The sequence below is a fragment of the Puma concolor genome, chromosome B2, assembly GCF_028749965.1.
Source record: "Puma concolor isolate L17-30 chromosome B2, mPumCon1.1.hap2, whole genome shotgun sequence".
Lineage (NCBI taxonomy): Eukaryota > Metazoa > Chordata > Mammalia > Carnivora > Felidae > Puma > Puma concolor.
In genome coordinates this window covers 4,063,871-4,091,642 of record NC_141671.1, presented here as the reverse complement: position 1 = coordinate 4,091,642, position 27,772 = coordinate 4,063,871, and the positions used below count along the sequence as shown (strand labels likewise).

The following is a 27,772-nucleotide window of genomic DNA, read 5'->3' as shown; positions in this document are numbered from 1 at the left end:
GCCAGGCAACCACTGGAGCCGGACTCAACAGGAGACCGAGGGTTTTCCTTAGGTGGTACGGAATCAGAACGACTCTGGACGCGGAGGCCTCGGGCATAGCTGACAAGAGGGCGCATGGCCGAGGCACAAAACTGAGAATTAGGCTTTGAGAGAGAATCTGAATGCCCCAAGTTCAATTCTCCCAGCTCCTTCCCCTTTGTCTCTTGGAACACTCCTACCCAGGCTTGTATCATCCTATCGTTTCTCGTTTCAACCAATTTCCTCTTGAGCGTCTACTCTGGGTAAAGCCCTGAGCCAGGTAGGATAAATGTGTGGCTTGTATTAGTTTGCTGCTGGACAGAGCACCACACGCTGCCTGGCTTACCCAGCAGAAGTGTACTTCCTGTCACACGTTCTGGAGGCTAGAAGTCTAGACCCAAGGTGGTGAGAGGGTTGGTTCTTTCTGAGGGCTGAGAATGAGAATCTACCCTAGGTCTCTCTTCTGGCAGCCTCAGGCATTCCGTGACTCGTAGAGGACCGTCTTCTTCCCTCTATGCACTGATGTCTCTGTCCAAATTCCCCGTTTTGTTTTTTTTTTTTTAATGTTTGTTTATTTATTTATTTATTTAGAGACAGAGAGAATCCTAAGCAGGCTCTCAGCCTGACACAAGGCTCGAACTGATGAAGCAAGAGATCCTGACCTGAGTGGAAATCAAGAGTTAGAGGCTTAACCCACCGAACCACCCAGGCTCCTCTCCCCTGCTTTATAAGGACACTGTATTTCATTTTCCTTTTCTCTCCTTGGGTAACAAGCAGGACTTGGACAGTCTGAAATCGCTGTTCTGGGGTTTGGTTCTGAAATGAAAGGGTCGGTGGGGCTGATTTCCTTCTGAGCAACGCGAGGGAAAGTCTGGCCCAGGCCCTGCCAGCTGCCCTCAGGGATTCACACTCTCCCTCTGCGAGCTTCTGTGTGGCAGAATCTGTCCTATTGGATTAGGCCCCGTCCTAATGGCCTCATCTTAGCTGGATCATTTGCAAAAAACAAAAGTCTGTTTTCAAATAAGGTCACATGCACGGGTACGGGGGGCGGGGGGCAGACTTGAACAATTTTAGTGGGGGACACATTTCAACCCATAACACGGCATCCACAAGGGTTTCCAGAGACGTGAAGCACGGGGGCTGAAGCACTAGCCAAGCGGGGAGGCCAGCCTGGAAGTGGTGGCCTGGGTCTTGTGGAGTAAGCCAATATCTCGGTAAGGAATGCGAAGGCCCGTTCTTCATCCCACCCCTGCTCCTCAGAGCCCCCTTCAGTATATGTAACCAGCCATGGGACCTCTGGGCAGGAAACAGCGTCACGGCGCCCAGCCCTGTGTTGTTTCCTCTTGATTCTATACTGAGCTTGCTCAGGCGTCAGGAAGGCCTGCACTCAGACAACAGAGGGTCCCTGCCCAGCACGAATGTCACCTGTCAGTGCTAGATGAAGGTGCCTGTCCCCTGGGGAGAAGAAGCCACATACCCCCGCCACACTGAACACGGAGGCTGGAATGGGGCCACCATTAGCACGTGGAGTAAAAATCTAGGATGTCCCGGCTTGTAGCCTTGGTGGGGGGGGGGGGGGGGGGGGTTGGCATATTCACCTGAGCAGACAGCCGGGACAAAGGACCCGGAATCTCGCACCCTGGTGAGGTGGGAAAAGAAGGCACAAGTTCAAGCCCATTGAACCTCAAACGTTGCGTCTCATTTCAGAGCTGTCATCAGACTCTGCCACGCCACTGCTCAGACGCCATTTTGGCCATGGCTGAAATAGGAGTTCTTTGGAAAAATCTCTTCTGATCAGGTAGGAAAGGTAAGAAGAGGCATGGTGGGGTTCGCTATCAATCTCTCCTGCGTGGCCAGCCCCTGGAGCCCCAGACCAGACAGCATTTATTGTCTCCGATGTCCCTTCATGGAGTGAGAGCTCATCCCTGGCCCTTTGCTATCCAGCAGGTGGGGTGAGAAGGCCTTTACTCCACCAGGACCCCCTATATCTGCCAGAGAAAACTACACGGAGGAGTGTGTGTGTGTGTGGGTTTGATCTATTTATGTATTCCTTTCTGCCCCCATATCCCACTCCTATTCCACCTTTGCAGACTGTCTTTTTAATGAGTTCAATGGGCATGTTGAGTTGCAAATGTCCTTCAGGGGGAGAATGTCTTTGTGTTGCACTGCATGTATTTTTTTAAACATTTATTTTTGAGAAAGAGAGAGACAGAATATGAGCGGGGGAGGGGGAGAGAGGGAGACACAGAATCCGAAGCAGGCTCCAGGCTCTGAGCTGTCAGCACAGAGCCCGATGCGGGGCTCGAACCCATGAACCATGAGATCATGACCTGAGCCAAAGTCGGACGCTTAACCGACTGAGCCACCCAGGTGCCCCAACACTGCATGTATTTTTAATTTACTAATGTCCTTGATTTCCTCCAATACCATGTGGAAGTTGCCCATTTTTACTCTCTCAGTGAAGGGTCCCCTGTCTGCCTGCACCTCCCGGTCACCCACAGACATGTCCCTTTATGGAATACATTTGAGAAATTCTTTAGGAAACGTGCCCCGGAAGGGAGTTGAAGCCCCGTTGTGCAGTCACATATCCACACAGACACTGGGCAGTATTCAACTTGCTAACGTGTTAATGGTCTAAGAGGCACAAAATGATACACCCTTTTCCTTACCCGTTCTTCCAAGTGCTTTGGATTTTCTATATATAAGTTTCCTGTTCCCTTTTTTCACTCATTTCTGATTTGGGGTTTCTGTCTCGGTCTTCTTGACTTCGAGGCGTTCTTTATCTGTTATAAATACTAATCCTTTGGTCCGTTTCCAACATCATATATAATTTTCTGCCATTCTGTCAGCTCTTTATTAACTTTATACGTGGTGTCCTTCACTGACCAAAAATCCTTAATTTCGATAGAAGCACTTTCCAGAATACGGATCAGTGGAATAGAGCTGAGAGTCTAAAAATAAGTCCTCACATCTGCAGGCAGTTGATGTTTGACAAGGGGTGCCAAAGCAATTCAGTGAAGAAAGAACAGTCTTTTCAACAAGTGGTGCTGAGACCATTGAAGATCCACAGTAGGAGATAATGCAAAATATATATTGGCCTCCCCTGTAATTCCTGACACAGGGCTCCTGAAGGGCCTGTAATTTCCTGGGTGATAGGAGCATCTTTTGTTCTGATGAGGCAACTCTGGGTGGGCTCCTGGTGGCTCTTGGATGAGGGTCACCGGAAAGACCAAGCCGTGAATAGCATCTTGGAATGTTCAACGTTGCCCTCCCTCCCTCCACCCTGCCCGCCATGCTCCAGAGAGGGAAGAAGGGCTGGAAATGGAGTTGATAATTGAAGCTCCATAAAAATAGAAGCCCCCATACAACCCCAATGGAATGGGTTTGTGGGAGCCTCCAGGTTGGTGGACGCATCCACACCAGGAGGGTGACACAGCCCAGCGCCACGGGGACAGAAGCTCCGATACTCAGGACCTTCCCAGAGCTCACCTTATGCATTGCTTCACCTGGCTGTTCATCTGTGCCCTTTATCACATCCTTTAATAAACACCTAAGTGTTTCCCTGAATTCCGTGAGCCACTCTAGCCGATTAACTGAACCTGACAAAGGGGTCACTGGAACCTTACAGCCCGTTGGACAGAAGCACAGGTGATAACTAGGGCTTGAGACTGGCGTCTGAATGGGGGACAGTTTTGTGGGGCAGGGCCCTTATTCTGTGGGATCTGACACTATCTCTAGGTAGATGTGTCCGAACTGAGTTTAATTGTAAGAGACCCAGCAGGTGTTACAGAGAGTTGCTTATTGTTTGGGGGCAAAACTACCTATTTGGTGAGGAGAAGGGTCAGAAGTGCTTCGTGTGAGTAGGTACAGGAGACACAGCTGCATATGAAGGAAAAGCTCAGATTTTTACCTTTACACACATGAAAAAGAGTGAAGGTGGACCTCTACCTCATACCATATCCAAAAATTAACTCAAAATGGATCAAAGACAAAAACGTAAGAACTAAGACTACAAACACTCAGAAGAAAACATAGGTGTACATCTTTGGGACCTTGGATTTGGCAGCGGTGTCTCAGGACACGAAAAGCACAAGTCACGAAAGGAAAAATAGATAAATTGCACTTTCTCAACCTGAGTAGTGTCTGTGCTTCAAGGCACACCAGCAAGAAAAGTAAAAAGACAACACACTGAATTGGAAAGGATGTCTCCAAATCATATGTCTGGTATAGAACTTACAGCTGGAATGTGTGAAGGTCATTGGCAATCCAATAATAAAAAGCAGATTTTAAATTTTAAAAAGCAAATTTTGAAATGGCAAAGGATAGATAGAGGCACCTGGGCGGCTCAGTCGGTTAAGCATCCAACTCTTGGTTTCATCTCAGGTCGTGATCTCACGGGTTTGTGGGTTCGAGCCCCAGACGGGGCTCCCGTGCTTGCGGAGCCTGCTTGGGATTCCCCTCTTTCTCTCTTTTTGCCCCTCTCCCCTGTTTGTGTGCTCGCACGCTCTCAAAATAACTAAATAAACTTAAAAAATAAAATAAACTAAAATGGCAAAGGATCCGAATAGACATTTTTCCAAAGGTTTGCAGATGGCCGATAAGCAGGTGAAAAGAGACGTTCGCCGTCACTAGCCATCAGGGAGAGGCAAATCCGGAGCGCAACGGGGCACCCCTTCTCACGGACCGGGACAGCCAGAATTAGAAAGATGAACGAGAAGCCATGCTGGCAAAGATGTGTTCAAATCGGACTCTCGTTCCCTGCAGATGGGGGGGTGGGGGTGAAGTCTCGTAGCCGCTTTGCAAAACAGTCTGGAAGTTCCCCAAAAGGTTAACTAAACACAGAGTCACCGTATGACCCAGTAATTCCACTCCTAGGTGTCTGCCCAAAAGAAACGAAAACAGAAGTCCGCACAAACACTGGTACACGAATGTTCAGAGCAGCATTATTCCTCACAGACAAAAAGCTAAAATAATTCAGGTTTCCATCAACCGACGAATGGATAAATAAAATGTGGTGTAATGGAATATTATTCCCCCATGAAAAAGGTGCACGAAAACATTATGCTAAATAAGAGAAGCCAGGGGCGTCTGTCTGGGTGGCTCAGTCAGTGAAGCGTCGGACTCTTGGTTTTGGCTTAGGTCCCGAGCTCAGTTTCATGAGTTCGAGCCCGGCGTGGGACTCCACACTGGCAAGGCAGAGCCTGCTTGGGATTCTCTCTCTCCCCCTCTCTCTGGGCCCCTCCCCCACTCATGCTGTCTCTGTCTCCCTCAAAATAAATAAACTTCTAAAAAATAATAAATAAATACACAAATACATACACGAATACATAAATAAATACATAAAAGAAGCCAGTCGTGAAGAACCACATATTGTATGCCTCCGTGTGTGCGGAGTGTTCAGAACAGGTAAATCTATTGGAAGGAGAGGGTAGATCAGTGATTGCCTGGGGTGGCGTGGGGGGGCATGGAGGGATTTGGGGGTGATGTCTAAAAGGTACAACGTTTCTTTGCAGAGAGGATGAAAATATGTTCTAAACCTGGGGTAATGGTTACATGGCTTTGTGAAAATACAAAAACCCACTGAATTTTACACCTTAAGTGGATGAATCGTATAGGATGTGAATTAAATCTTGACAATAAAGCTGTTGCCAAGAAAAAAAAAAAAAGAATATCACCATCACCCCCCAATGTACTCATCACCAGGATCCAACATTTCCCCAGTTGCATTTCCTATCCCCCTACAGTCAGGCCCTAACTTCCAAGTTTGATTTTTTTTTTTCTTAGATGGTCAAACTTTGCATCCATGCTTAAAAAAGCATTGCTTCTTGGATTTATTAGGTATATAAAGGCTTTAGGAAAATCGGATGTATTAAATGTGTTAGTGGTGTGTTTTGAAATATCTAAAGCAGTAGTTCCCAAACTTTGGGGGGGGGTTGGGTGTTGGGGGGGTGGCCGCTTTTAAAATCCTGACGCCCACCAATTAAATCGGTTCCTGAGGGTAAAAAACGGCATCCATAGTTTTAATGATTTTCCAGGTGATTCCAACGTGCCACCAAGTTTGTGAAATTTAGCTTAACTATGGAAATTGTGAAAGACGTTTCAGTGGAGTCTCATCTACTAACCTCATGAGGTCATTAATTCTAATGCAGGAACGAAATGAAAGGTTTACACGACAGTCGTTTTGCTAAGTCGAATAACGAGATGCGCCCAAGTTGAGCTGACGATAAAAGTCTTGAAAATGTATCACCGAATTCTTAAATCACTGGCTATTTAAATACTGCAGATGAGAAATGGAACTACTTAGACCCGAAACTTGTCAACGTTTCCCGCATCTGCAACATCCCCAGAGGACGGAAAACCGGAGGGACAGCTGGGTCACCGAGACCTTCACGTGGTCCGGGCCGCAAGGGAGTTCAAGTGCCGGAGGCCCGGAAAAGGATCGCGCTGGCCAGGAAGTTTTGCCCGGTGTCCCCGCAGCCTCGGCAGCGGCCCCACGGGGACTCGCCGCCCATGGCCGCGTGGCCGCCGCACGGAGGCGGGTGAGGCGCGGGGACGCGCGCTCCGAGCCCGGGGAACGCGCGGGCGCGGCGCGGAGATGGGCCCGCGAGCGCGGCGCGCGCTGCTCCTGCTGTTCCTGTCGTTCCTGCTGTTCCTGCCGCGGACCGGGGCTGCGCACCGGCGGCCGCCGCGTGAGTCCGGGAGGCGGGGGCGCCAGATCCAAACCCGCTTTGCAGCGCCGCTGGGGTCGCTAAGTGCGGAGGGACGGCTGGGCCGCGAGCGCCGCCTCTCCCGGGAGGGGGCGCCGCCGCCGGGCGCGGGCGGGGTGGTGAGACCCCCTCGTCGGGGACCTGTGACCCCCCCCCTCCCCCGTCCCAGCTCCCCAGGGTGGCGCCCGGAGCCACCCGCTCCCCCCCGCCGACCGTGACGACAAATCTGTGCGTTTCTCACTGAGGCCGAGCTGGGATCCTGGGACTCGGGTCTGGGTGCTCCTGCTCCGCTTTTGGCCGTGTCTTGTCCCCCGGCCGTCCCCAAACAGGAAGTCCTTCTCCCGAGAGACGCCCAGGACCGGGCCGCTGTTTCCGCGCGGGGCTCCGCGGAGGGCTGGAGGCCGCGGCCCGGCGGGGTCCCCACCGCACCCCACCTGGCGAGCCGGGGGCTGGGCTGGCCGCGCCCCCCACCCGCACCCCCCTGCGGCCTCGGGTGGGGGGAGGCCCCGAGCCAGATCCGCCCGGGCCTTGGTGACTCTCGGCGCTTGTGCTTTTCCCTGGAAGAAGAGCCTATCTGTGATTTCCGGGCTTTTGGACTGAGCGGCACGGTTCTCATTTCCAGCCGCTGGAGGTTGGTGATCTGCGGTGTTAACCGTACGGTGTAATTAACTGGCCTTTACTAAAGGACGCCAGCGTGATGTCCCCTAACGTTTAAGTAATGAACTCGCTGTCCTGTGGTCTAGGTTGGACTCTACGGTGCATTGGGGAGGTCGGAGCTATTCTTAGGGTGACTTTAGGGGCGGTTAAACGGCCCTGGGGTTAAATACCCACCCACCCCCCCCGGATATTTTGCGTTCTACTGGGGGGATGGTCATGAACAAAAGGACACAGAGCACCAGGGAATGCTAGGAGCTGTGAAGACACCCAGGGCAGGCCCTCTGGGGCCAGGGGACAGCGGGGACCCGAAGGAAACGAAGGTCATGGCCACTCGGAGCTCTGAGTGGGCCCTGAAAGTTGAACTGGAGCAGGCGTTGGGGCCCCGATGCTACTGACACTTTTCTGTCATGGGGACCCTTGCGGGCTTTGTGGGAGGGCTTACAGCATGCCTGTCCTTAACCCACTGGAGGTCAGTGGCACTCCTCCCAGTTCCGGAGGCCAAACACATCTCCAGACACTGCAACCTGTCTGCTGAGAGACCATTCCCGGGCTGGGAACCCCGGGGCTGCAGGAGGGGCAGGGGCATCGGTGTAGCGGGCACGCAGGGGCCACAGGCCACATGTAGTCTGGAGGCAGGTGCTGAGGGAGGTCTGGGTGTTGGGTGAGAGAAAGAGAACCGTCAACGGCGACTCTGTTATGCAATTATTTAAAAATGTTTATGGGCTCGAGGAGTAAGGCGACAGGTGATGCCACGGCCTCGACGGTGAAGGCAGAAGAAATCCGGAGCCTGGTTTTGGACTTGAGATTCCAGTTGGTCATCCCCGCGGGTGGTGTCCCGCGGGCAGCTGGGCGTAAGAATAAAAATAGGGCACATCTCACCCATTCATCCAGCAAGTCTGTGCTGAGCACCTCTCATGCTGGGCAGGCAGGGGCCCCCAGCGCCGAAACCCTCGTTCCAGGACTGAGGAAGCTGTCGGGGAAACTCACCTGCTGGATACAGGGCTCGTGCTTACTGGGGCTTCTTCCCTATTTGCTTTGCAAGGGTCTTAGTGCTGAAAAGGTGCCCTGGGTGGTTCAGCAGCAGACCTCCCAGCATCTGGTAGCAAACATTTGCTGGTTTCAGTAACAGGGAAGGGTTTCGAGCTGGGAGTAGTGTGGACAAAACCCACCGGCAAAGTCCTCTGGACTTGGGTCCGATTCAGTCTGAGCATCAACTCCTGGGCTCAGCTGCCCCGGCTAGAGACGCTTCGGGATCTTATGGAGTCTGTGGGCTGCAGGGGCGATTGCCTGAACTGTGAGAAGCGGGGCAGAGGCTGGGGGCCGGAGGGAGTGGCAGTCTGCCGGGGAGGGGGGGGGCGGGGGGCGGGACAGGAAGAGCAGACAGGCCTGTCGCCGAGGGAGGAGAGGCATCACACTCCACATCTCATGGGGTGGGCCGTGACACAGCAGGGGCTGGGCGTTGATTCAGAGGGGCTACGGCACCTCCCAGTCCCCCTGGGGGCCCACGGGGCTGTCCTGTCACCTTTTCTCCAGGGTCCCACTCCCTGAGCTACCTCTTCATGGGCGCCTCAGCGCCAGACCTTGGGCTGCCCCTGTTCGAGGCCTTGGGCTACGTGGACGACCAGCTGTTCGTGTCCTACAATCACGAGAGTCGCAGGGCAGAGCCCCGCGCCCAGTGGCTCGAGGATGGGGCCCCCAGCCAGCTGTGGCTGCAGCTGAGTCAGAGCCTGAAAGGGTGGGATCACATGTTCATCGTGGACTTCTGGACCATCATGGACAACCACAACCACAGCAAGGGTACGCGGACGGGGCCCTCACTTTCCGGAGGTGGGTGGAGCGTTTCTCTCCCTCAGAGATGCATCTGGGGGCCAGAGCAGGGAGTGTGGGGTCCTGGGGGGAGGAGGGGGCGTGTGTGAGGTCGTTCGGTCCCTGGGGACGGTGAGAGAGGGACTTACTCCTGTGGTTTCAGTAACAAAGCTCGGGGTGTCGTCAGAGTCCCACACGCTGCAAGTGATCCTGGGCTGTGAGGTGCGAGAGGACAACAGCACCAGGGGCTTCTGGAAGTACGGCTACGACGGGCAGAACTACCTTGAATTCCGCCCTGAGACGCTGGACTGGAGGGCTGCAGAGCCCAGGGCCTGGGCCACCAAGCTGGAGTGGGAAGTGAGCGCGATTCGGGCCAAACAGAACAGGGCCTACCTGGAGAGGGACTGTCCCATGCAGCTGCAGAGTTTGCTGGCGCTGGGGACAGGGGTTCTGGACCGGCAAGGTATGGCGGGAGCACCCCCCCCCACTCATGCCCGAGGGGAACGCGGGGCGAGGTCCAGGGCTCGGGCCTCAGAGGTGGCCAGGGTCCTGTGACTCTCCGGGAAGGACCCGAGGTCCGAGGTCTCCCCCTTAGAACCAAGGTGTCTGACGGCCAAGGGTCACGGCTTGCGTTTTTCCCTCCGTGCACGCAGCCGGAGAAGCAGTATCTGTGACCTTGTGATGTAACCAAGAACCCTGTGTATATTTACACCTTTTAGGAACTCAGCGATGTCAATTGTCTCATGAATGCCAGGTCACAAGAGTACCCACCGGCGGTGGGGGGCACCAATCAGAGAAACAGGATCCTTTGGAGGTTAAAGGTTACCGTCACAGATTTGGTCACAGAGCCCCAGAACCTAGAGATAGTCCCTGAAGCCTGGCTATCATCCAGGCCCTTCTTACAAGATTTCTTGTTGGGTTGGGTGAGGTGAATTGCCAGGAGTGGTTGTTCAACCCTCTCTGAGCCACATCCAGGGTAATTTTACCTGGTTCCGTGTAACACGCAGAAGATCCGAGCTGCCCGCGTGCACGCTCGTGTGCAGGCCAGGCAGACAGACTCGGCTGCCGTCCCCGTGGCGCCACGTCAGGGCCGAGCCCCGCAGCGAGCTCTAGGACACAGAATGGCGTCTCTCCGGCAGCCCGCCCCGTCTGAATAGGGCGTCTTGTCCCTCTAACCCCTAGAGGAGGGAAGTGAAAGCTCCAGTCTTCCTGACAAGGGTGGAAAGATCCCCTCTCCAGATCCTTCCTCCTTCCTGTCCAGTGCCTCCCTTGCTGAAGGTGACTCATCATGTGGCCTCTGCAGTGACCACTCTACGGTGTCAGGCTCTGAATTTCTACCCCCAGAACATCACCATGAGGTGGCTGAAGGACAGGCGGCCGCTGGAGGCCAAGGACGTTGAGCCTCAGGACGTGCTGCCCAACGGGGACGGGACCTACCAGGGCTGGTTGGCCGTGGCCGTGCCTCCCGGGGAAGAGCACAGATACACCTGCCTGGTGGAGCACCCGGGGCTAAACCAGCCCCTCGCTGCCACGTGGGGTACGGACGAGAGGGGCGGGCCGAGGGGCTCTGTCGTGGGTGGAACCCGAGCGCTAGCCCGCGGGGAGGGGGGTCTGCGGCGACCCTCACAGCTCCCTCTCGCCTTTGCTCTTTCAGAGCCATCGGTGCCCAGCACCCTGGTCATTGGAGCCATCAGTGGGATCGCTGTTTGTGTCATCCTCTTTGTTATTGGTGTTCTGTTCCGAATCTTCAGGAAAAGGCAGGCTTCGAGTGAGTAGGAAGAAGGAGGACGTCTCTTAGCACCTCGGACCCCAGGACACACGAATTCTGCAGGAAGCGGGGCTTTGGGAGGGCAAAGCGGATCTGGCACCCACGAGAAGCCTGTTCCTTTTTTTCCTTTGGGAGCACTGGTGCCTCCTTGGGAGCGGGAATGCGTGGTTTTCCTCAGAGTGGAAGGTGCAAATTCCACAAACTTCTTTTGAGCACCGGCTGTTTTGCAAGGTGCTGTTTAAGATAGTACAGGGGCTCTGGAGCTGAGGCCGTCACCTTGGTCATTCGGAGAACGAGGAAGGTGGGGGGGGGGTTCTGCACAGGTGGAACAGCCACGCAGCCCCCCCCCCCCCCCCCCGAGCAGGAGGCCTCGTGGGAGGTGAGAAATCATCGCCTCATCCCGGCCATCACCGCATGTGCCTTCCTAGCTCCTGAGGGAGCATCTGCGGTGTGGGGTGGGGGGGGAAGAGGGGCAGACAGACGGCAGCCGCAGAGCCCTGGGGGCCTTGAGAATGTTCTACAAGGAGACCCCCGGGGAAGTCAGTGCAGGGACAGTAGGGGGTCCGCGATCTCACAGTTGGAGGAGTGTCAGGAGGTGAGAGGGAAGGCAAAGGAGGACAAGGGCTAGAAAGCTGGTAAGCAACTCCCGGTGAGAGCTGATGGTGTGTGAACCCCCGGGGGGCTCTTCCGGCAGGGAGTGGTCCCGGTTGAGGTGACTGGATGAGGGAGGCGAGGGCCAGGGAGGTGACAGCACGCCCCTCTCCTGTCTCTCCTCTCTCCAGGAGGAGCCATGGGGGACTACGTGTTGGCCGAATGTGAGTGACAGGCAGCCTGGGACCTCTCTTGGGAGGAGACGTGGAGACTGAAAGAGAGGGCGCCCTGGGGCCTTCTTTGCTTCCAGGACTGAGTCGGACCTAACAAGTAGGAAGCCACCGAGGAACTCTCTGCTTGCAGCCTTCCCCATTCATTCTCGAAAAGTTTCTCTCATTTAGGTTTTTGAGTTCCTGCGCCTCTCCGGAAACGGCTGTCAGGAACCTCCAGCCGCCTCTAGGGTCTGCCTTATTTTCTGCACCACTTCGGACTCCATATACCTATGGCCTCTCCTCTCCCACCTCTGGAATAGGGCTCCTAAAATGTTGGGGGGCTCACAGTTCCTTTCAACATCTGAGAAAAACCGTGAACTTTCTCCTTGGGACGTGGGAGTCTCATACCTTTACCAGAATTTTGCACACACATCCCGGCATTTTCTAGACCCATCCAAGTTTCCTTTTGACCCCCCGCCCTCTCTGTTATCCAGCAATTCACCTGCCACCAAGCCCTGTGGTCTTTTCCACCAGAGGTTGAAGTGGGTCATTGTACAGCCGTGAAGGCCGTGCACTGCACAACCCAAGGAGGCCCATTTCCCAGAAGGGCTCTCAGGCGTGGATGTTTGTGTCCTGTGATAGTTTTCCAGAAAGTGGGTGGGAAGTGTCTTGACGAGGGGCATCTTTTTTCTAATTGGCAAAAAAGTGTCATATAGGTTTCTGTATAGGAATGATTTACGTGAAGGCGTCTACGATGCCTCTGGGATATGCCAGAGTTGAAGGAACACGGTAATTTCCCACTTGGTCTCAGATGCTATGAAGTGATAATGAAAATGAAAATAAGGAGGAGGAGGAGGAGGAGGAGGAAGAGGATAACGTGGGGGATTTACTTGCTGCCAGACTGAGTTCTGAGACCTACTGACGCGCGTTATCTCATACAATTCTTACAATATTTGTTTCATGTTAGTACTATTATCCTCATATTTTTTTAGATGAAGTAAATGTATCCCCGGGCTGCCAGGGAGAGAGGCAGGTTTCAGCCTCTGTCGGATTCTGATCCCTGTCCCGCACCAGTGCATTCAGGCGGTTTAGACGGCGCCCAGGAAATGGAGAGGGGGGCGGGGGGACGGCTCTTCCTGTCTGTCTGGGTGTCTTCACTCTCAGTGAGCTGGATGGAAATGAAGGGGTAACAGCAGAAAATCATCTCAACTACGTTTCCTTTCAAAGTCTCTGGGGAAAGCACTCCACCCCCCACCTGCTCTGTCTGGCATCGCTCCCGGGCCCCCAGGTCAGGGCTGTCATTGCTGGGGTCAGCCTGTCGCCGTGTTGGACCTCACGGTGTTTGCCCTCTGCCGGGGCCACCAGAGTCACAACGCCGGTGGCATTTCCCCCCCAAGAATCGGAGCAACGCTTGTCATATGAAGGATGGCAAAAATGGGGGGGCCCGGTGGGTTAAGTGTCTGACTCTTGGTTTCGGCTCAGGTCATGATCTTGTGGTTTGGGAGTTCAAGCCCCACGTCGGACCCGGGGCTGACAGCGCGGAGCCTGCTTGGGATTCTCTCTCTTCCCCTCTCCCTGCCCCCCACCCTTGCGCGCTGTCTTTCTCAAAATACATAAACATTAAAAAAAAAATTGTTTTGAAGATGTTAAAACGGAAACCACCAAGCAACCTGGAGGTACCCTGGCATCTTCCTCCTCCCCAACTGTGCAGTTAAAAAAGAAACTGACCTGGAGGGCTCAGTCGGTTAAGCGGCCGACTTGGGCTCAGGTCACGACCTCCCGGTCCGTGAGTTTGAGCCCCGCAGCAGGCTCTGTGCTGACAGCTCAGAGCCTGGAGCCTGTTTCAGATTGTGTCTCCCTCTCTCCCTGACGCCCCCCCACTCGTGCTCTGTCTCTCTCTGTTTCAAAAATAAATAAACGTCAAAAAAAAAAAAATTTAAAGACCAAATAAAGCTCGACAGTTTGTTTGGTAGGTATTGAATTTGGGCAAAGAGATCTCGATTTTTTTTTTAACTTTTCTTTTTTTCTGGTTACGAAAATTAAGTAGATAAAAAGCACGCATAATCTGTGCTCACTGTAGAAAAGGTGACACTGTCATTCCATTGGCGAGTGGTAAACCCAATTAACGACCTGTGTACTTCCTCTCAGTGTTGCTATATTAAAACATATAAAAGTAACAAATGCATTTTAATAAACATATGTGAATTGCATGGTGTGCTGCCTGATTTTTCTGACGTGCTTATCCATCTTATGGATTCATCAACTTAATCATTTGTGGGACATTGATGCTGCTTTCAATGTTTTTGCATTTTTTAATGCAAAATTCTCTCTCTGACAAGTTCTTTCTCTGTGGATATCCTTCTGTACTCAGAACAGACCGCCCAAAAGCTTCCCATGCTTTTCTAGCCCATGAAGGATATGTTACAATTAATGAGGCAATGGCTTGTTTTATACTGGTTTTATTTCACACAGGCTGGGATTACAAGGAACACCCTAGCCTTCACAGTGGCCCGTGTTGCGGACCATTGGCGACTGGTCTGTTACTTTTCTTGTTATAATGGAAGTTACAAACCTCCGATTCCTCTCCGTGTGTCTTAGCTTAATTCTTCTGCCCTTGTTCATCAAGTCGTAAGGTCGACTACATTTGAAAAATCAGGAGTAACATTTTACATTCTGAATCTTGTAGATCACCTCTGGCAAAACCGCCTCCAAAGCGCGGTAGTGTGGAGAAGGGTGCCACCTGGTGGCTGTGATCAAAAGTGTCACGGTGGTCATGTGACCGTTGAGAGCTGGGGCCCGGATTTGGGCGCAGGGCCCAGGATCCATGGAGAAGAGGTGGGCGCTTGACCCCGTGTGTGAAGAGCCCCTGAAAAATTGAGGAAATAAACTAGTCACCAGGTGTTTGCCCACAGGGCACCGTTGAGCTACCTGAACTGGGAACAGAACAGAAAAGGATCTTTGGTAATCTCTCAAGGCAACCTGCCGCAGCTGGTTAAGACCTGCTGGGAGGTCAAGGGCAAAAACTCTCGCTGTGTTTTAATAACATAGTCTTAGGGTGCTGGGAATACTTGATGCACTACAGAGCATTCTTCATGTACACACGGATACACGTTTAAAAACATAACAGCTATAAAATGCTGGAAAATTCTTACAAGTTAACATTTTAAAGCTATATATTTTTTCTAACCACCCTCTAGTAAGGACTAGAACCCAAGAATGCATGACTTTAAACATTTAGGATTTTCACATGTATGGACAGGTATTTCGAGGTTTTGATTTCCCTCTGTAGACCTTGGGTCATCATTGTTTTCATTTGTCTTTTGGAACCAGTGTTAACAGGCAGAATGTCAATTCAATATTAATTTTGGGGGGTGACAATTTCGTTGCAAAGCCTCCTTGACTTGACATCCTGTTGGTGTATATTGCTTGGCTTGGGTGCATCCTGGTATTTCTTGCATTCTCTTTCTGCGTGATTCTTTCCAGTGTTCACTTGTGCATGAGAGACACATACGGTGTCTTTTAAGCAGAACTTTCTTTTCTCTCAGCTAATAATTATTACATACCAACCAGACGTCAGGTCTTGTTCTGCACACTAATGTTTCTGAAGAAGCCAGTGAGGTAGGAATGACTATTTCATTACCCTTATTTTGCTGTATGGAAACCAAGGCACAGAGAGGTTAAATAACTTGCTAAAGGTTACACAGCTAGAAAATTATTGGGCTGGATTTTTACCGTAGCTAGTCTGGCTCAGAGTCAAGCTCATAACCTCTACACCAGTACCTGTTTGTGACTCAAGAGAACATGTGGTGGGGCATCATTCCCAACTTTGTGAGGTGCTCCTGATGGCAACAACCTCTGATGTTTCCTGCAGTGAGGACGGAATCTGTTTTAATATTTCAGATTTTGCCATATCCCTGTAGTTGTTTCATAAATATTTGGACGTATTTTCTTGGGGTGTATTTTTTAACTTAAGGACTTTTTTTCTGTCAATAAACAAATTTCTAACTAATGAATTCACGTTTCTGTTTATTCTCTTTATCATTAAGGGAGAAATTTGGGGATGAGTAGCCTTAAAACACCTATGAACTATTTTTTTCACCAGATTTGGGTAGAAAGTATTGTTAGTGGGGGTTTTTTGCTTGTTTTATTTTTTGAAAGTATGGCTATTTTTTAAACATGAAAGTCTAGCTTTTGATCCAAAGATTCTACAAAAGAATTTTGGAGCCTTCTGTGTACTCCTGGTGGGGCGAGGAGGGTGAGGTGGGGGTGGGTTGGGTAAGTACCAATATTTGTATAAACCCCAGTCTCATCAGTTAACCTTACTCCATGGGGTTGATTAAATGTCCTGAATTTACAATGTCATTTTCATAAAACAGTCAATAACCAACCAACTTTGATATTGCCAAAGGAGCTTGACAATGTGTGCAGGAGAAAGCATCTGTTTTTTTTTTTTTTTTTTTTTGCAACGTTTATTTATTTTTGAGACAGAGAGAGACAGAGCATGAACGGGGGAGGGGCAGAGAGAGAGGGAGACACAGAATCCGAAGCAGGTTCCAGGCTCCGAGCTGTCAGCACAGAGCCTGACGCGGGGTTTGAATTCACGGACCGTGAGATCAGGACCTGAGAAGTCAGAAGCTTAACCGACTGAGCCCCCCAGGCGCCCCTAAAGTGTCTGTTTTAAATACGAATGTAACAGCTAATGGTCTTTCCTTTGTGGATGTTTGGAATCGCAGTTTCACCATTAAAACAAATGCAAAATACTTTCTTGGTGCTTTGCGCGCGCGCGCGCGCGCGCGCGCATGCGCGTGCGTGCGTGTGTGTGTGTGTGTGTGTGTGTGTGTGTGTGTGATTAAGAGAGTATTCAAGGGAATTTGGAAAATCAAATTCAATTACAGACATTTATAAAAACTTCGAAACAAATAAATGTATCGGAAAGGATAATGTTAGAAATTCTCTGTCCAAAGAACTTTTTTTTTTAGTAGGTCAAAATAAATTAAGAACGTTTATAGGAGCAAGCCCACCCAAGGACAGCAGGCCAAGGAAGTGCAAGGGACAAAAACTTTCAGTAAAATGTTTGGACTGAAAGGAGAAAGAAAGAACACTTTTCTAGAAGATGAAGGAGAGAGATACAGTGTAAGTTACGGGCCACAGGTAAGCCAGTGGGAGAGACATTTAGAGGAAGTGAATAAGACAGTGGATATTCATACCAGAGAAAAGGTTAGGTGGCTAGGAAAGAGAAATTCATTGACGCTTTACAATGCAGTGAGATCCCTCAGCCAGTGGTGAGAACAGCTCTCTGCTCCAGACCAGGAGCGATGTCCCCAAATGCCTGGAGACAGCTAATGTTAGAAAGCCCGGGCAAACTAGGTTGGGCGGGGCTGCACTTACACATTTCCTCAACTGTAATATGGTGAAAAGTATTCCTATCCTAGGATTTCTTCTCCCTGAAGTACAACCATACAAAGTGATGGTAGTTCTGGTATTCTCAACCTTGGGCGAGTATCAGAATTGTTTGTTGACTGTAAAATATATCTTAATATATAATATATATTATTACACCATTTCTCAACTCTGATACTCTGAGTCTGCTGCGGAGAGTGGTTGTGGGCGTTTCATATTTTTATAAGACCTTTGATGAACCTCATAGTTTTATTTGTTCAAATGTGTGATGAGACCTATTAGCCACAACTCGTTTGCAGGGTTTTTTACCTGAAGGGCTTAGCTCCCATGTTGAAGGAATGGGGTTCCATGAAATCAGGTTCTCTCTGAGGATGAGCGGGAGGTGAAAAGAAAGCCAGCCACACAGGTTCCAGAGCGAGCCACTCCCTCCCAGGCCACACGACCAAGACCTGTACTCTTCTGAGAGTGGAAGGATCCATGTTTAATATATATCTTTATGTGCATGTTTTAAATTTTTCTGTCCTAACATTCATGACTTCTGAGTCAGTGTCAGTGAGAAAAATTTATAAATGAAGAAATTAGGAGAAGGGAATAAAAAACAGGAAGAAGACGTCAAGATAAAAGTGACGTTTTATTAATGACAGAGTTGGCAAAATAAAATTGGGAGAAAGCTGACCTAGACTTCTGGTTTAAATCTGGGCCCTGTGGTGCCTGGGTGGCTCAATCAGTTGAGCAGCACCTTGGCGATCTCAACTCAGGTCAAGATCTCAAGGTTGTGAGTTCAAGCCCTGCCTTGGGCTCCATGCTGTGTTTGTAGCCTACTTAAAACAAACAAACAAACAAAAATATATAAATGCAGATGGAACCCGCTGGGCTGTGTAGCAAGGGTGGCTCACACCATGTATTTTTTCCATGAAATTACCATATTATATACACTATTTTTATTTATTTCCATGAATTAAAGAGCATATTGAGATTTCAGTTTTACTTATAATCTCAGACCTTGCACTTTTTCTCTACAGTGTTTGACATTCCTTCCTAGCTAAGTGACCCCTTATAAAGTATGTGTTCGAGGTGGGGAGGGGTTAGTAAAAGTCAGGAACCCCAAAACGCTCAATATGGGGGCAGAAGAATGTAATTACTTAATTATTTCGCAAGTGTTACAAATCATAGGCCATTCAGAGCTTTCCTACCCTCTGCTGGGTCTCTTTTCTTTGCTAAAACAAGTATGAGGTTCTAACAGGTGGTCTCTCTCAGGCCAGAGTCTCATTTTAAGTATCTGCAATAGGCACCTTTTTGTTAACCAGGATGGAGAGAGGGTGTGCCCTCCCCACCTTTTAACTGGAATAACTGATCTTGGACATTTTCAAAAGCGGCAGCAGGAGGCTAAGGGAAATTTTTGATTTGAAAGGCTCTCTCTTCCAACCACATTCAGGTCCAATTCTGTTTTTTTTTTTTTTTCTTTTTCTTAATGGGATTAGCCTTGTTTAAAACACCAATAATCTCATCAAAGGCCCTCCAGGGGAGGGCCTTGTAGGCTTTGTAATGACCTTAATCGAGTATTAGCCCTGCCCTGCGATTAACCCCCAGCTACACCAAATGTTTGTTCTTGTCTCTAAACCTGGAGAAGGTTGAAAAGGGATCAGCTGAGGAGGAAAGGGAGCTTGTCAGGAATTACAGGCAGAACCGAGAGGCCCAGCAGGGCCAGGAAGAAGGTCCAAGGGCAACGCGTTCTCCAAGCCTAGTTGTACATTCCCTGTCACAGACTTTTGTCGAAACAAGAGTCACCCAATAAATGTTTGAAAGAAAACAAGAAGTTTTAACTTGCAAATTTCTTTTTGTTTCCATAGGTCCAGGGCTTACACTGTCCAGCACAAAGAAGGTCATCTAAATACGTCAGTTTAATAGGAATATTAAAAGGAATGGAAGGGAAAGTCCTTTGACCTATAAACGCACCGTCCTTCACATACCGCCTCTACATTCCCCCAAAAAAATCATTCCATAATTTATTAGTTATTAAGTGAAAATACAGACAAACGTGGAGGGGGCGGTCCCTCTATTCAGCGGTTTTGACATAACACATTCCACTGGCAAACGCGCGCCGAAAAAAGAAACGCAGAACAAAAGAGAAACGGAAGCTTTTTGGCGGAAGGAGAGCTGACCCTCCCCCCCCGGGCCGCCCTACTGCCGACGAAGGGCGAGATTCACTAGCCAATCACAACGTTGGAATGTTAATGAGCTCTCTTTGCCCCACCCCCTTGCTGACCTCATGGGGGGAACGCGTCAGTGCCTCTTGTTCTCAATCAGGTCCGCAGAAATGCTATTTAAGGAACTGCGTGAGGGTGCAACGCTCACTTCGGTTGCAGCCATGTCTGGTCGCGGCAAGGGCGGGAAAGGCCTGGGCAAGGGGGGCGCCAAGCGCCACCGCAAGGTGCTGCGCGACAACATCCAGGGCATCACGAAGCCGGCCATCCGGCGGCTGGCCCGGCGCGGCGGCGTCAAGCGCATCTCCGGCCTCATCTACGAGGAGACCCGCGGGGTGCTCAAGGTGTTCCTGGAGAACGTGATCCGGGACGCCGTCACCTACACGGAGCACGCCAAGCGCAAGACGGTCACGGCCATGGACGTGGTGTACGCGCTCAAGCGCCAGGGCCGCACCCTCTACGGCTTCGGGGGCTGAGCGCCCGGGACCCGCCATATTTCCAAACACAAAGGCCCTTTTCAGGGCCGCCCACAAAGTCACTTAAAGGGCTGTCGTGCTTGCGGAAATGGGATCGGGGGCGTGTAAGACTTCCGCAGGCGCAAAACTGGTGAGCAGTAGGATATTGTGTGCGGTACTGTAGCAAGTCTTGTGACGTTTGGGTACACTTTAAGATTTTCAAAGAAATACACCTTGGAGTAAATAGGTCAGTAAATGCCGCCAATGAGAGGGTTCCAGAAGGGAAATGCGTTCTGTTCCACACAAACGGAAACAAAAGATCTTGGCCAACGTCCTTCGGATTCATCCGCATGACCGGAAGCGTCCTGGGCACAAAGCTCCGGTGACCGCAGCCGCGGCTATGTAAATGCAGGTCCTCTGAGGACAAGCTCTGATTGGGTGACATTCGGTGTGGCAGAAGCTGCGGAGGGTGAGATTCCGGGGCCATTTTCCTGTTGGCCAGAAAGGGTTTCATAGCTGTCCCCGGAGCCGGAGGAAAAACCTCTGTTGGTTAACTTTGCTTTTTTTTTTTTTCAACGTTTTTTTTTTTTTTATTTTTACTTTTGGGACAGAGAGAGACAGAGCATGAACGGGGGAGGGGCAGAGAGAGAGGGATACACAGAATCGGAAACAGGCTCCAGGCTCTGAGCCATCAGCCCAGAGCCCGACGCGGGGCTCGAACCCACGGACCGCGAGATCGTGACCTGGCTGAAGTCGGTCGCTTAACCGACTGCGCCACCCAGGCGCCCCTGGTTAACTTTGCTTTTAATCCAGGCGCTACACCAGTACTAGGAGCAAAAAGCACAGAGGCTCCCGGGACCAGTTCTAGACGGATTCGCGCGGTGCCGGGGGCCTGCTGGCTGCCAGGAGCAGACCGGGGGTCAGTCCACTGCGGGGCACGGCAGTCCCACGAGGTACACACGGCCTTGCCCGGCAAGTGAAGCGTATTTGGGCGCTGCAGCTCCGACCTGGAAGGGAATCGCCGCCGTGTGCAAGCAAGACATGGGCTGTGCATGATTCTGTACGACTTCAAACCATTGTTTATTCGTTCTGACAAAATTGTCAGAGGCCCAGTTACAGAAATGAATTTAGAAAGGCCAGGCTCTAGTGTTCTCTTCAATACATGGTTATATGCAAAGGAATGCGTTACATAATTCTGCATTGGGCTTTGTGGGGTTGGCCCCAATACTACCAAGGCCCCAAATAAATCAGCAGTATGGATTTCGTACTTATAATCATCTTTAAATAAGAATGCCAGTTCCTAAATTGAGAGCTGGAATAAACGAACTTTTCTTAAAACGAAAAAAGATGCTTTGACTCAGACCCTGAGAATTGCCTAATAACAGTTTTTGTTAGGTCCGTTCGGACCCTAACAACTGTAACCCCACCATTTCCATACAGGTTTTAGAGTTAATATTCTTCAGCCTGTGGAACACAATCTGGACAAGCCTGTACACTCTCTTTGTAAATAAAATACATAGACTTATAATTAGACTAATCCTAAAATGAAGCCATTTCTTAATGTGGCAACATAGTATTTGGAAATATTGAGGATAAGCGCTATTGCAATAGTCTCACAACTGTAAACTGAAAATACTTCTGCTAATCAAGTGAAAAATCGCCCAGATTTAAAAACTTCCCCCTCATCCGGTTTGTTATAAATTTTTTAAAAAATTTTATGTTTGGGGCGCCTGGGTGGCGCAGTCGGTTAAGCGTCTGACTTCAGCTCAGGTCACGATCTCGCGGTCCGTGAGTTCGAGCCCCGCGTCGGGCTCTGGGCTGATGGCTCAGAGCCTGGAGCCTGTTTCCGATTCTGTGTCTCCCTCTCTCTCTGCCCCTCCCCCGTTCATGCTCTGTCTCTCTCTGTCCCAAAAATAAATTAAAAACGTTGAAAAAAATTTAAAAAAAAAAAAAAGTAAAAAATTTTATGTTTATTGTACAGAGAGAGAGACAGACAGACGTAAGAGAGGGGCAGAGAGAGAGGGAGACAGGATCCAAAGCAGGCCCCAGGCTCTGGGCTGTCAGCACAGAGCCCCATGGGGGGGCTGGAACCCACAAACGGGGAGATCATGGCCTGTGCCGAAGACGCTTAACCAACTGAGCTACCCAGGCGCCCCAGAAGTTTGTTACAATTTGATTCCTGTATACATTGACACCCCCCCCCCCCCCCCGGCAAAGTTGTGAGCAGTGAGTTATGAAACCCTGGTTACAATGTCCCCGTGTCCAAGTGTGAACTGGACCATGGCGCTTGGAAAGAAGTCCCCTATGTTTGTGCACGGAGCTGATCTCCACTCCTTCCTCCACATAAACGCAGGTATTCCCGGCTAAGGATGGGGAAGTACAAGGCCGTGTACCCATTTATTTTTATTGATCCTGGGAGTGCAAGCAGGGGGAGGGACAGAGAGAGGGAGAGAATTTTAAGCAGGCTCCACACTGACGGTGCAGAGCCTGATGTGGGGCTCGAACTCAGGAACCTGTGAGATCATGACCTGAGCCCAGGATCAAGAGTCGGACACAAACGACTGCGCCACCCCCACCCCCCCCGCGCCTCCTCCCCCATATGCCGTGTTGTAACTAGAAACATTTAAGCTCTTTGGGACCAGGCAACACAGGAAAAAATTTCAAATACTGGAATCCCTATTGGGCGACACATCTGACGAAATTTTCCACATCTTACAATGAAGCTTGCTTAGTAGACCGTGCGGTGACCTATTTACGAACTTCTAAGCTTCCAGTGCCGAGCCCTTTTTAAAGTATTTGGGGTGGCTCTTAAAAGAGCCTTTGGGTTCTTTGAGAATCAGCCTTCGGTTTACTTCTTGGACGCCACCTTCCTGGTGCTGGTTTTCTGCTGGGTGACCTTGGCCTTCCCAGCCTTGGGCTCCCCTGCTCGGGCCTTTCCTGGGCTCTGCGCCGGCCGCCTGCCCCGGCCTCCCTTAGCCTTCCTGCTGCCTCGGGGTGCTTTCGGGGCTGTTGCTGCCCGAGGCTTCTTGGCCTTCTGGGTGGTCTTGGCACTCTTCGGGGACTTCGAATCCTTGGAGATCAGCTTCTTCGCCTTGGCAGAAGTGGGCCTTTTGACCTTGCTCTTGCGGGGCTCAGGAATGGCCTTCTTGTTGAGCTTGAAGGAGCCCGAGGCGCCGGTGCCCTTGATCTGCACCAGGATGCCCTTGCTCACCAGGCTCTTGAGGCCCAGCTTGATTCGGTTGTTGTTCTTCCCCACGTCGTAGCCGGCGGCCGCCAGCGCCTTCTTGAGGGCGGCCAGAGACATGCCAGCTCGCTCCTGGGACACCGCGAGAGCCTCCGTGATCAGCTTGGACACAGAAAGGCTCGGGGTCTTGCGACTTGAGCCTGGCATGCCCACCGGCTTTCTCCCCCTCCTCTTAGCTGGAGGATTCTCCACGGGGGCGGGGGCCGTGTCAGCTGTGGCCACAGGAACCGTCTCCGACATGTCACGGAAAAAGAAACACAGAAGTGACGTACCAGACAAAGCGTAATGTGCAGTGGGGTAGGGAAAGAAGGGGAGCCTCAAGGCCTTATATAGAGCACGGCGCGCTGTGATTGGTGCATCGTCAGGCACCGCCCCGCCCCTCGGGGGAGGAGCCTTTGTGTTTCTTTTACCCCCAAAAGTTGGATCCCACACAAATCCTCTGAGCAGCATCGCCCAGGGTTTACTGCTGAGTGATCCGTGGAGATCCGGATTTCACGTGCCTTTTCACCTTTTCATGAGAAATGACCTTGCATGCCCGAAGTATCAGATAAAGCCCTTGATTTTCGGCGAAATTCAAGGAGAAGAAGAAAACTTGCTCTTTTCCTTGTAATGTAAAAGTAAGTTTTAGCGCAAAACTTACCTCATCTCTTCTGAGTAGTTTTCCAAACGGTGGGCATCCAATCCGTGGAGAAAATAAGTTATTCACGCACTGGTTTTTATGGGAAATTCTCTATGTATGTGAAGGAAATAACACAGGTCGCTTAAATGGCTCCCTGTGTAGACGATGCTTATAGAATCGGCCAAAGAGTGCAGAGTACGACTTTATTTAGGCAAACACAATCTAAGAAACCATAATCTGCAAGGTATGTGGGTGGCATGTGACCCAAACCAGTCCTCCGTCCATTGCAGTTTGATAGAAGACCCTTAAGACTCTAACACATGATATCTGCTTAGTCCAAATCAGGTCTGTCACCTCCGTGGCTGACGTCCTCAACTGAATTTTGCTTCTGTTTTCAGTCATCCAAACCCCACTTCACCCCACCCCCACTGCCTGATGCCAAGCACACACACGGAAAAAGAGACCGTCCTTATTCTCAATCGCCTATAAAACGGGAGGCAGGAACGGTGGCTGAAGAGCTCAGTGGGAACCACAGGCCCAGATCTCTAACAGAACTGAGTTGGCAGATGTGCCTGCAAAGCTGGAAGAGAGTTCTCGCAACAAGGTTCAGGAGGCTTCTTTGGGCTTGTCCTAGGACTTGCCTCTGTAAGACGTCCAGATGGGGGGGTTGTTCTTCAAGGCCAGACCTTCCAGGAGGAGAGCAACGCGGTGCGGCCAAAGCTCCCCGGGGTTCAGCGGAGGAAAACCCCATAGGGACCATCTCGTGGAGATCCCCAAATGCTCGCGCGAGAAGTTGGTTCTTCAGGCGGGAGAACCGCCTGAAGGCTTTAAGGAGAGGATTTGCATACTGGTGCTGTAGTTGTCTTGGTTTTAGAGTTTTCACAGAAACAATCATTATTGAAAATGGCCCAGGGGCGCCTGGGTGGCTCAGTTGGTTAAGCGTCGGACTTCGGCTCGGGTCATGATCTCGCAGTCCGTGAGTTCGAGCCCCACGTCGGGCTCTGTGCTGACAGCTCAGAGCCTGGAGCCTGTTTCAGATTCTGTGTCTCCCTCTCTCTCTGACCCTCCCCTGTTCATGCTCTCTCTGTGTCTCAAAAATAAATAAACATTAAAAAAAAAAAATTTAAAAAAATGGCCCAATGTCAGAGGTTGGTAGTGCGTTTCTGTAGCCTTAAAAGAAAGACAAGGGCTTCGACTTTGTGGGAAAGGAGAGAGTCTACGTGTGAAATATTTCTGAAGTGAAAATCAGAACATGAGACTTTCCAACTTCCGGGTGCAAAGTGAGACAGCAAAGTCTCCGCCTCTCTCTGGCTCATGGGCACGTGCTTACACACACACACCAGGAACAAAAATTCAGGAAACGGGACATCTGGGCGGGCCTGTCGGTTAAGTGTCCGACTTAGCTCAGGTCATGATCTTGCAGTTCATGAGCTCAAGCCCCGCGTCGGGCTCTCTTCTGTCAGCACGGATCGCGCTTTGGACCCTCAGTTTCCCTCTCTCTCTCTGACCCTCCCCCTCTCTCTCTCTCTCTTTCTCTCTCTCAATCTCAAAAAGTAAATACACCTTAAAAAACATTGAGAAAACAATAACCACCTGAAGTGTCTGCATTCTGATACTTCCTAATCTATTTCATTTTTTTAAAATGCTGGTTGCAAACTATGGGATTGATTTCACAACCCACTAATGCGCTGTGACCCTCCGTTTGAAAAATCTTTTTTCAGGTTACAAGGTTACAAGAGGTTACAAGAGCATCTTACTGAGGACCTATTTCAGGGTTTCTTTACAATGTTTATTTACTTGTGAGAGAGAGAGACGGAGACACAGTGCGAGTGGGGGAGGAGCAGACAGAGAGGGAGACGCAGAATCTGAAGCAGGCTGCAGGCTCCAGGCTCAGAGCTGTCAGCACAGAGCCCGATGCGGGCCTGGAACCCATGAACCTGAGCCCAAGTCTGTCACTAAACAGACGGAGTCACCCAGGCGGCCCAAGGACCCTAAGTTTTAACACGTGTTTGGTTTCCCGGACCCTCGGTGTGACCTCTGAGTGCTTGTGCTTGGAGGTCAGGTTGTGAAGTGGATTGATCCTTGTAATTAATTACACGTTGACAGAAGATATCATTCCATTGCTTTACAAGTAACAAAGAATTGGGAGCACCTGGGTGGCTCAGTCCATCAAGTGCCCGACTGAGGCCCAGGTCATGATCTCCCCATTTGTGGGTTCGAGCCCCGCGTCGGGCTCTGTGCTGACAGCTCAGAGCCTGGAGCCTGCTTGCCATTCGGTGTCTCTCTCTCTCTCTCTCTCTCTCTGCCCCTCCCCCACTCACGCACGTGCTCTCTCGCGCTCTCTGTCTCTCAAAAATAAATAAACATTAAAAGTAACAAAGAATTGGAGAATTTTAAAAATTCTTACATTCCGCAATTTGAAACCTAGAGAGAGGACCATGATTCGTATCTTGCACTGGAGATCTAAACGCTACCATGAACACCCACACGCACAGCGCTTACGCTGTGTCGTCATCATCCCAATTATTTCCCCTTCAAAAAAGGAAGAACTGTAGAAGCTAAGTTTATAGTTAAGAAACTGAGTCACAGAAAAGTCATGAAACTCACCCAAGGTCTTAGAGCTAGGAAGCAGGAGGCTGGCTTCAGAAGGCTCTGGCTAGTTATACACATCAGCTGTGTTGGAGTATTTATTATTTTTTTTTTCCTCTTAATATGTCAGGACTGTTCATGTAATTCCATTTTTAGAGCTTGTATTTTTTTATTAATTTTTTTTTAATGTTTATTTATTTTTGAGAGAAAGAGAAACAGTGTGAGCATGGGAGGGGCAGAAAGAGAGGGAGACACAGGATCCAAAGCAGGCCCCAGGCTCTGAGCTGTCAGCACAGAGCCCAACGAGGGGCTTGAACTCGTGAACCATGAGATCATGACCTGAGCCAGAGTCGGACGCTTAACTGAGCCACCCAGGCACCCTTAGAGCACTTGTGCTTTGTGGACCAATAATATAATTTTATCTTGAAAAACTTTCTATTGTGGGAAAGTCACCCTTCCAAACTCTCATTATTGAAACAATACTCCTGCTGTAAACATTTCCTTAGATCAACTTCTGATGACAGTTCTTCTGAAGTCAAACAATGGAAGCGATCACAAAGAAAATAAGAGAACTGTTTTCTTTTAAAAATATAATAAAATTATTCTCTCATGATATGGGAACTATACAGCCCATTCTTTTTTTTTTTTCTTTTTTTTTTTACATTTATTTATTTTTGAGAGACAGAGCACAAGTGGGGGAAGGAGCAGGGAGAGAGGGACACACAGAATCTGAAGCAGGCTCCAGACTCCGAGCTGTCAGCACAGAGCCTGATGTGGGGCTCGAACTCACAAAGCGTGAGATCATGACCTGACCCAAAGTCGGACGCTTAACTGACTGAGCCACCCAGGTGCCCCAGCAGCCCATTCTTAATATTAATATTCTAGTCTGTTGTTTAAAAACAATGTTTACCCGGGGCGCCTGGGTGGCGCAGTCGGTTAAGCGTCCGACTTCAGCCAGGTCACGATCTCGCGGTCCGTGAGTTCGAGCCCCGCATCGGGCTCTGGGCTGATGGCTCAGAGCCTGGAGCCTGTTTCTGATTCTGTGTCTCCCTCTCTCTCTGCCCCTCCCCCGTTCATGCTCTGTCTCTCTCTGTCCCAAAAATAAATAAACGTTGAAACGTTGAAAAACAATGTTTACCCTATATTTCTGTGTGTGTGTGTGTGTGTGTGTGTGAATAAAATAAAGGCTTTAGATTTTCCCTGTGTTCAGTGAGATTCACGGGGCTTCACTTACTAACGTGTCCACCCTATATACTTCTTGGATTTTCCTGGTATCTAAGTTTTAGAACTACCTTGTAAAACTGTTATCCCTTTGTCATATGTTTCTTCTTTTTTCAGTAGCTATTTTTGAACTTCATATTTGGCTTTCCACTGTCTTTAACAAACACTATTTCACAATTAACCTTAACTCTTCTTCAACTGACTTCTTCCGTTTTGAATTATTCTATTTCGATTGACTGCTTGTTCAGCTATTGAGTAACTATTTTGTTTGTTTTGTAGGA

General features: G+C 50.2%; 3 protein-coding genes and 1 long non-coding RNA gene across 6 annotated transcripts; 2 read left to right on the top strand and 2 right to left on the bottom strand.

Moving 5' to 3' along the window:
- Positions 1–6,423: 6,423 nt before the first annotated feature.
- HFE (homeostatic iron regulator) lies at positions 6,424–13,969 on the top strand. 3 transcript variants are annotated; one of them, XM_086706067.1, is made up of 6 exons: positions 6,424–6,707; positions 8,916–9,179; positions 9,352–9,651; positions 10,450–10,725; positions 10,843–10,956; positions 11,739–13,969. In XM_086706067.1, the coding sequence occupies exons 1-6, from the start codon at positions 6,614–6,616 to the stop codon at positions 11,777–11,779; spliced, it is 1,089 nt and encodes a 362-aa protein (XP_086562193.1). In that variant the 5' UTR covers positions 6,424–6,613; the 3' UTR covers positions 11,780–13,969. The 3 variants fall into 3 exon arrangements, with proteins under 3 accessions (XP_086562193.1, XP_086562191.1, XP_086562192.1); XM_086706065.1 differs by having other exon boundaries at positions 6,462–6,707; positions 10,492–10,725; XM_086706066.1 differs by lacking the exon at positions 6,424–6,707 and adding an exon at positions 6,802–7,356.
- On the bottom strand, positions 8,077–10,371 carry LOC147580674 (uncharacterized). The gene is made up of 3 exons (XR_015250962.1): positions 10,175–10,371; positions 8,370–8,478; positions 8,077–8,227 (listed from the first exon to the last, which is right to left on the bottom strand). It is a non-coding gene; the product is annotated as an uncharacterized LOC147580674 (long non-coding RNA).
- Positions 13,970–19,498: 5,529 nt separating the features above from the next.
- Positions 19,499–21,351, top strand: LOC147580673 (histone H4). The gene has a single exon (XM_086706064.1). The coding sequence runs from the start codon at positions 19,528–19,530 to the stop codon at positions 19,837–19,839; it is 312 nt and encodes a 103-aa protein (XP_086562190.1). The 5' UTR covers positions 19,499–19,527; the 3' UTR covers positions 19,840–21,351.
- Positions 21,352–22,416: 1,065 nt separating this feature from the next.
- Positions 22,417–23,850, bottom strand: H1-6 (H1.6 linker histone, cluster member). The gene has a single exon (XM_025916997.2). It carries the CDS (start codon positions 23,510–23,512, stop codon positions 22,667–22,669), a length of 846 nt encoding a protein of 281 aa, XP_025772782.2. The 5' UTR covers positions 23,513–23,850; the 3' UTR covers positions 22,417–22,666.
- Between the last annotated feature and the right edge of the window lie 3,922 nt (positions 23,851–27,772).

Excerpts from the sequence above, each read along its gene's own strand:
- LOC147580673 (XM_086706064.1), top strand. The coding sequence starts at position 19,528 with ATGTCTGGTCGCGGCAAGGGCGGGAAAGGCCTGGGCAAGGGGGGCGCC.
- HFE (XM_086706067.1), top strand. The coding sequence starts at position 6,614 with ATGGGCCCGCGAGCGCGGCGCGCGCTGCTCCTGCTGTTCCTGTCGTTC. Across the intron at positions 6,708-8,915 it reads TGCGCACCGGCGGCCGCCGC|GGTCCCACTCCCTGAGCTAC; the intron begins GTGAGTCCGGGA and ends CCTTTTCTCCAG. Across the intron at positions 10,957-11,738 it reads CAGGAAAAGGCAGGCTTCGA|GAGGAGCCATGGGGGACTAC; the intron begins GTGAGTAGGAAG and ends TCCTCTCTCCAG.
- H1-6 (XM_025916997.2), bottom strand. The coding sequence starts at position 23,512 with ATGCTGCTCAGAGGATTTGTGTGGGATCCAACTTTTGGGGGTAAAAGA.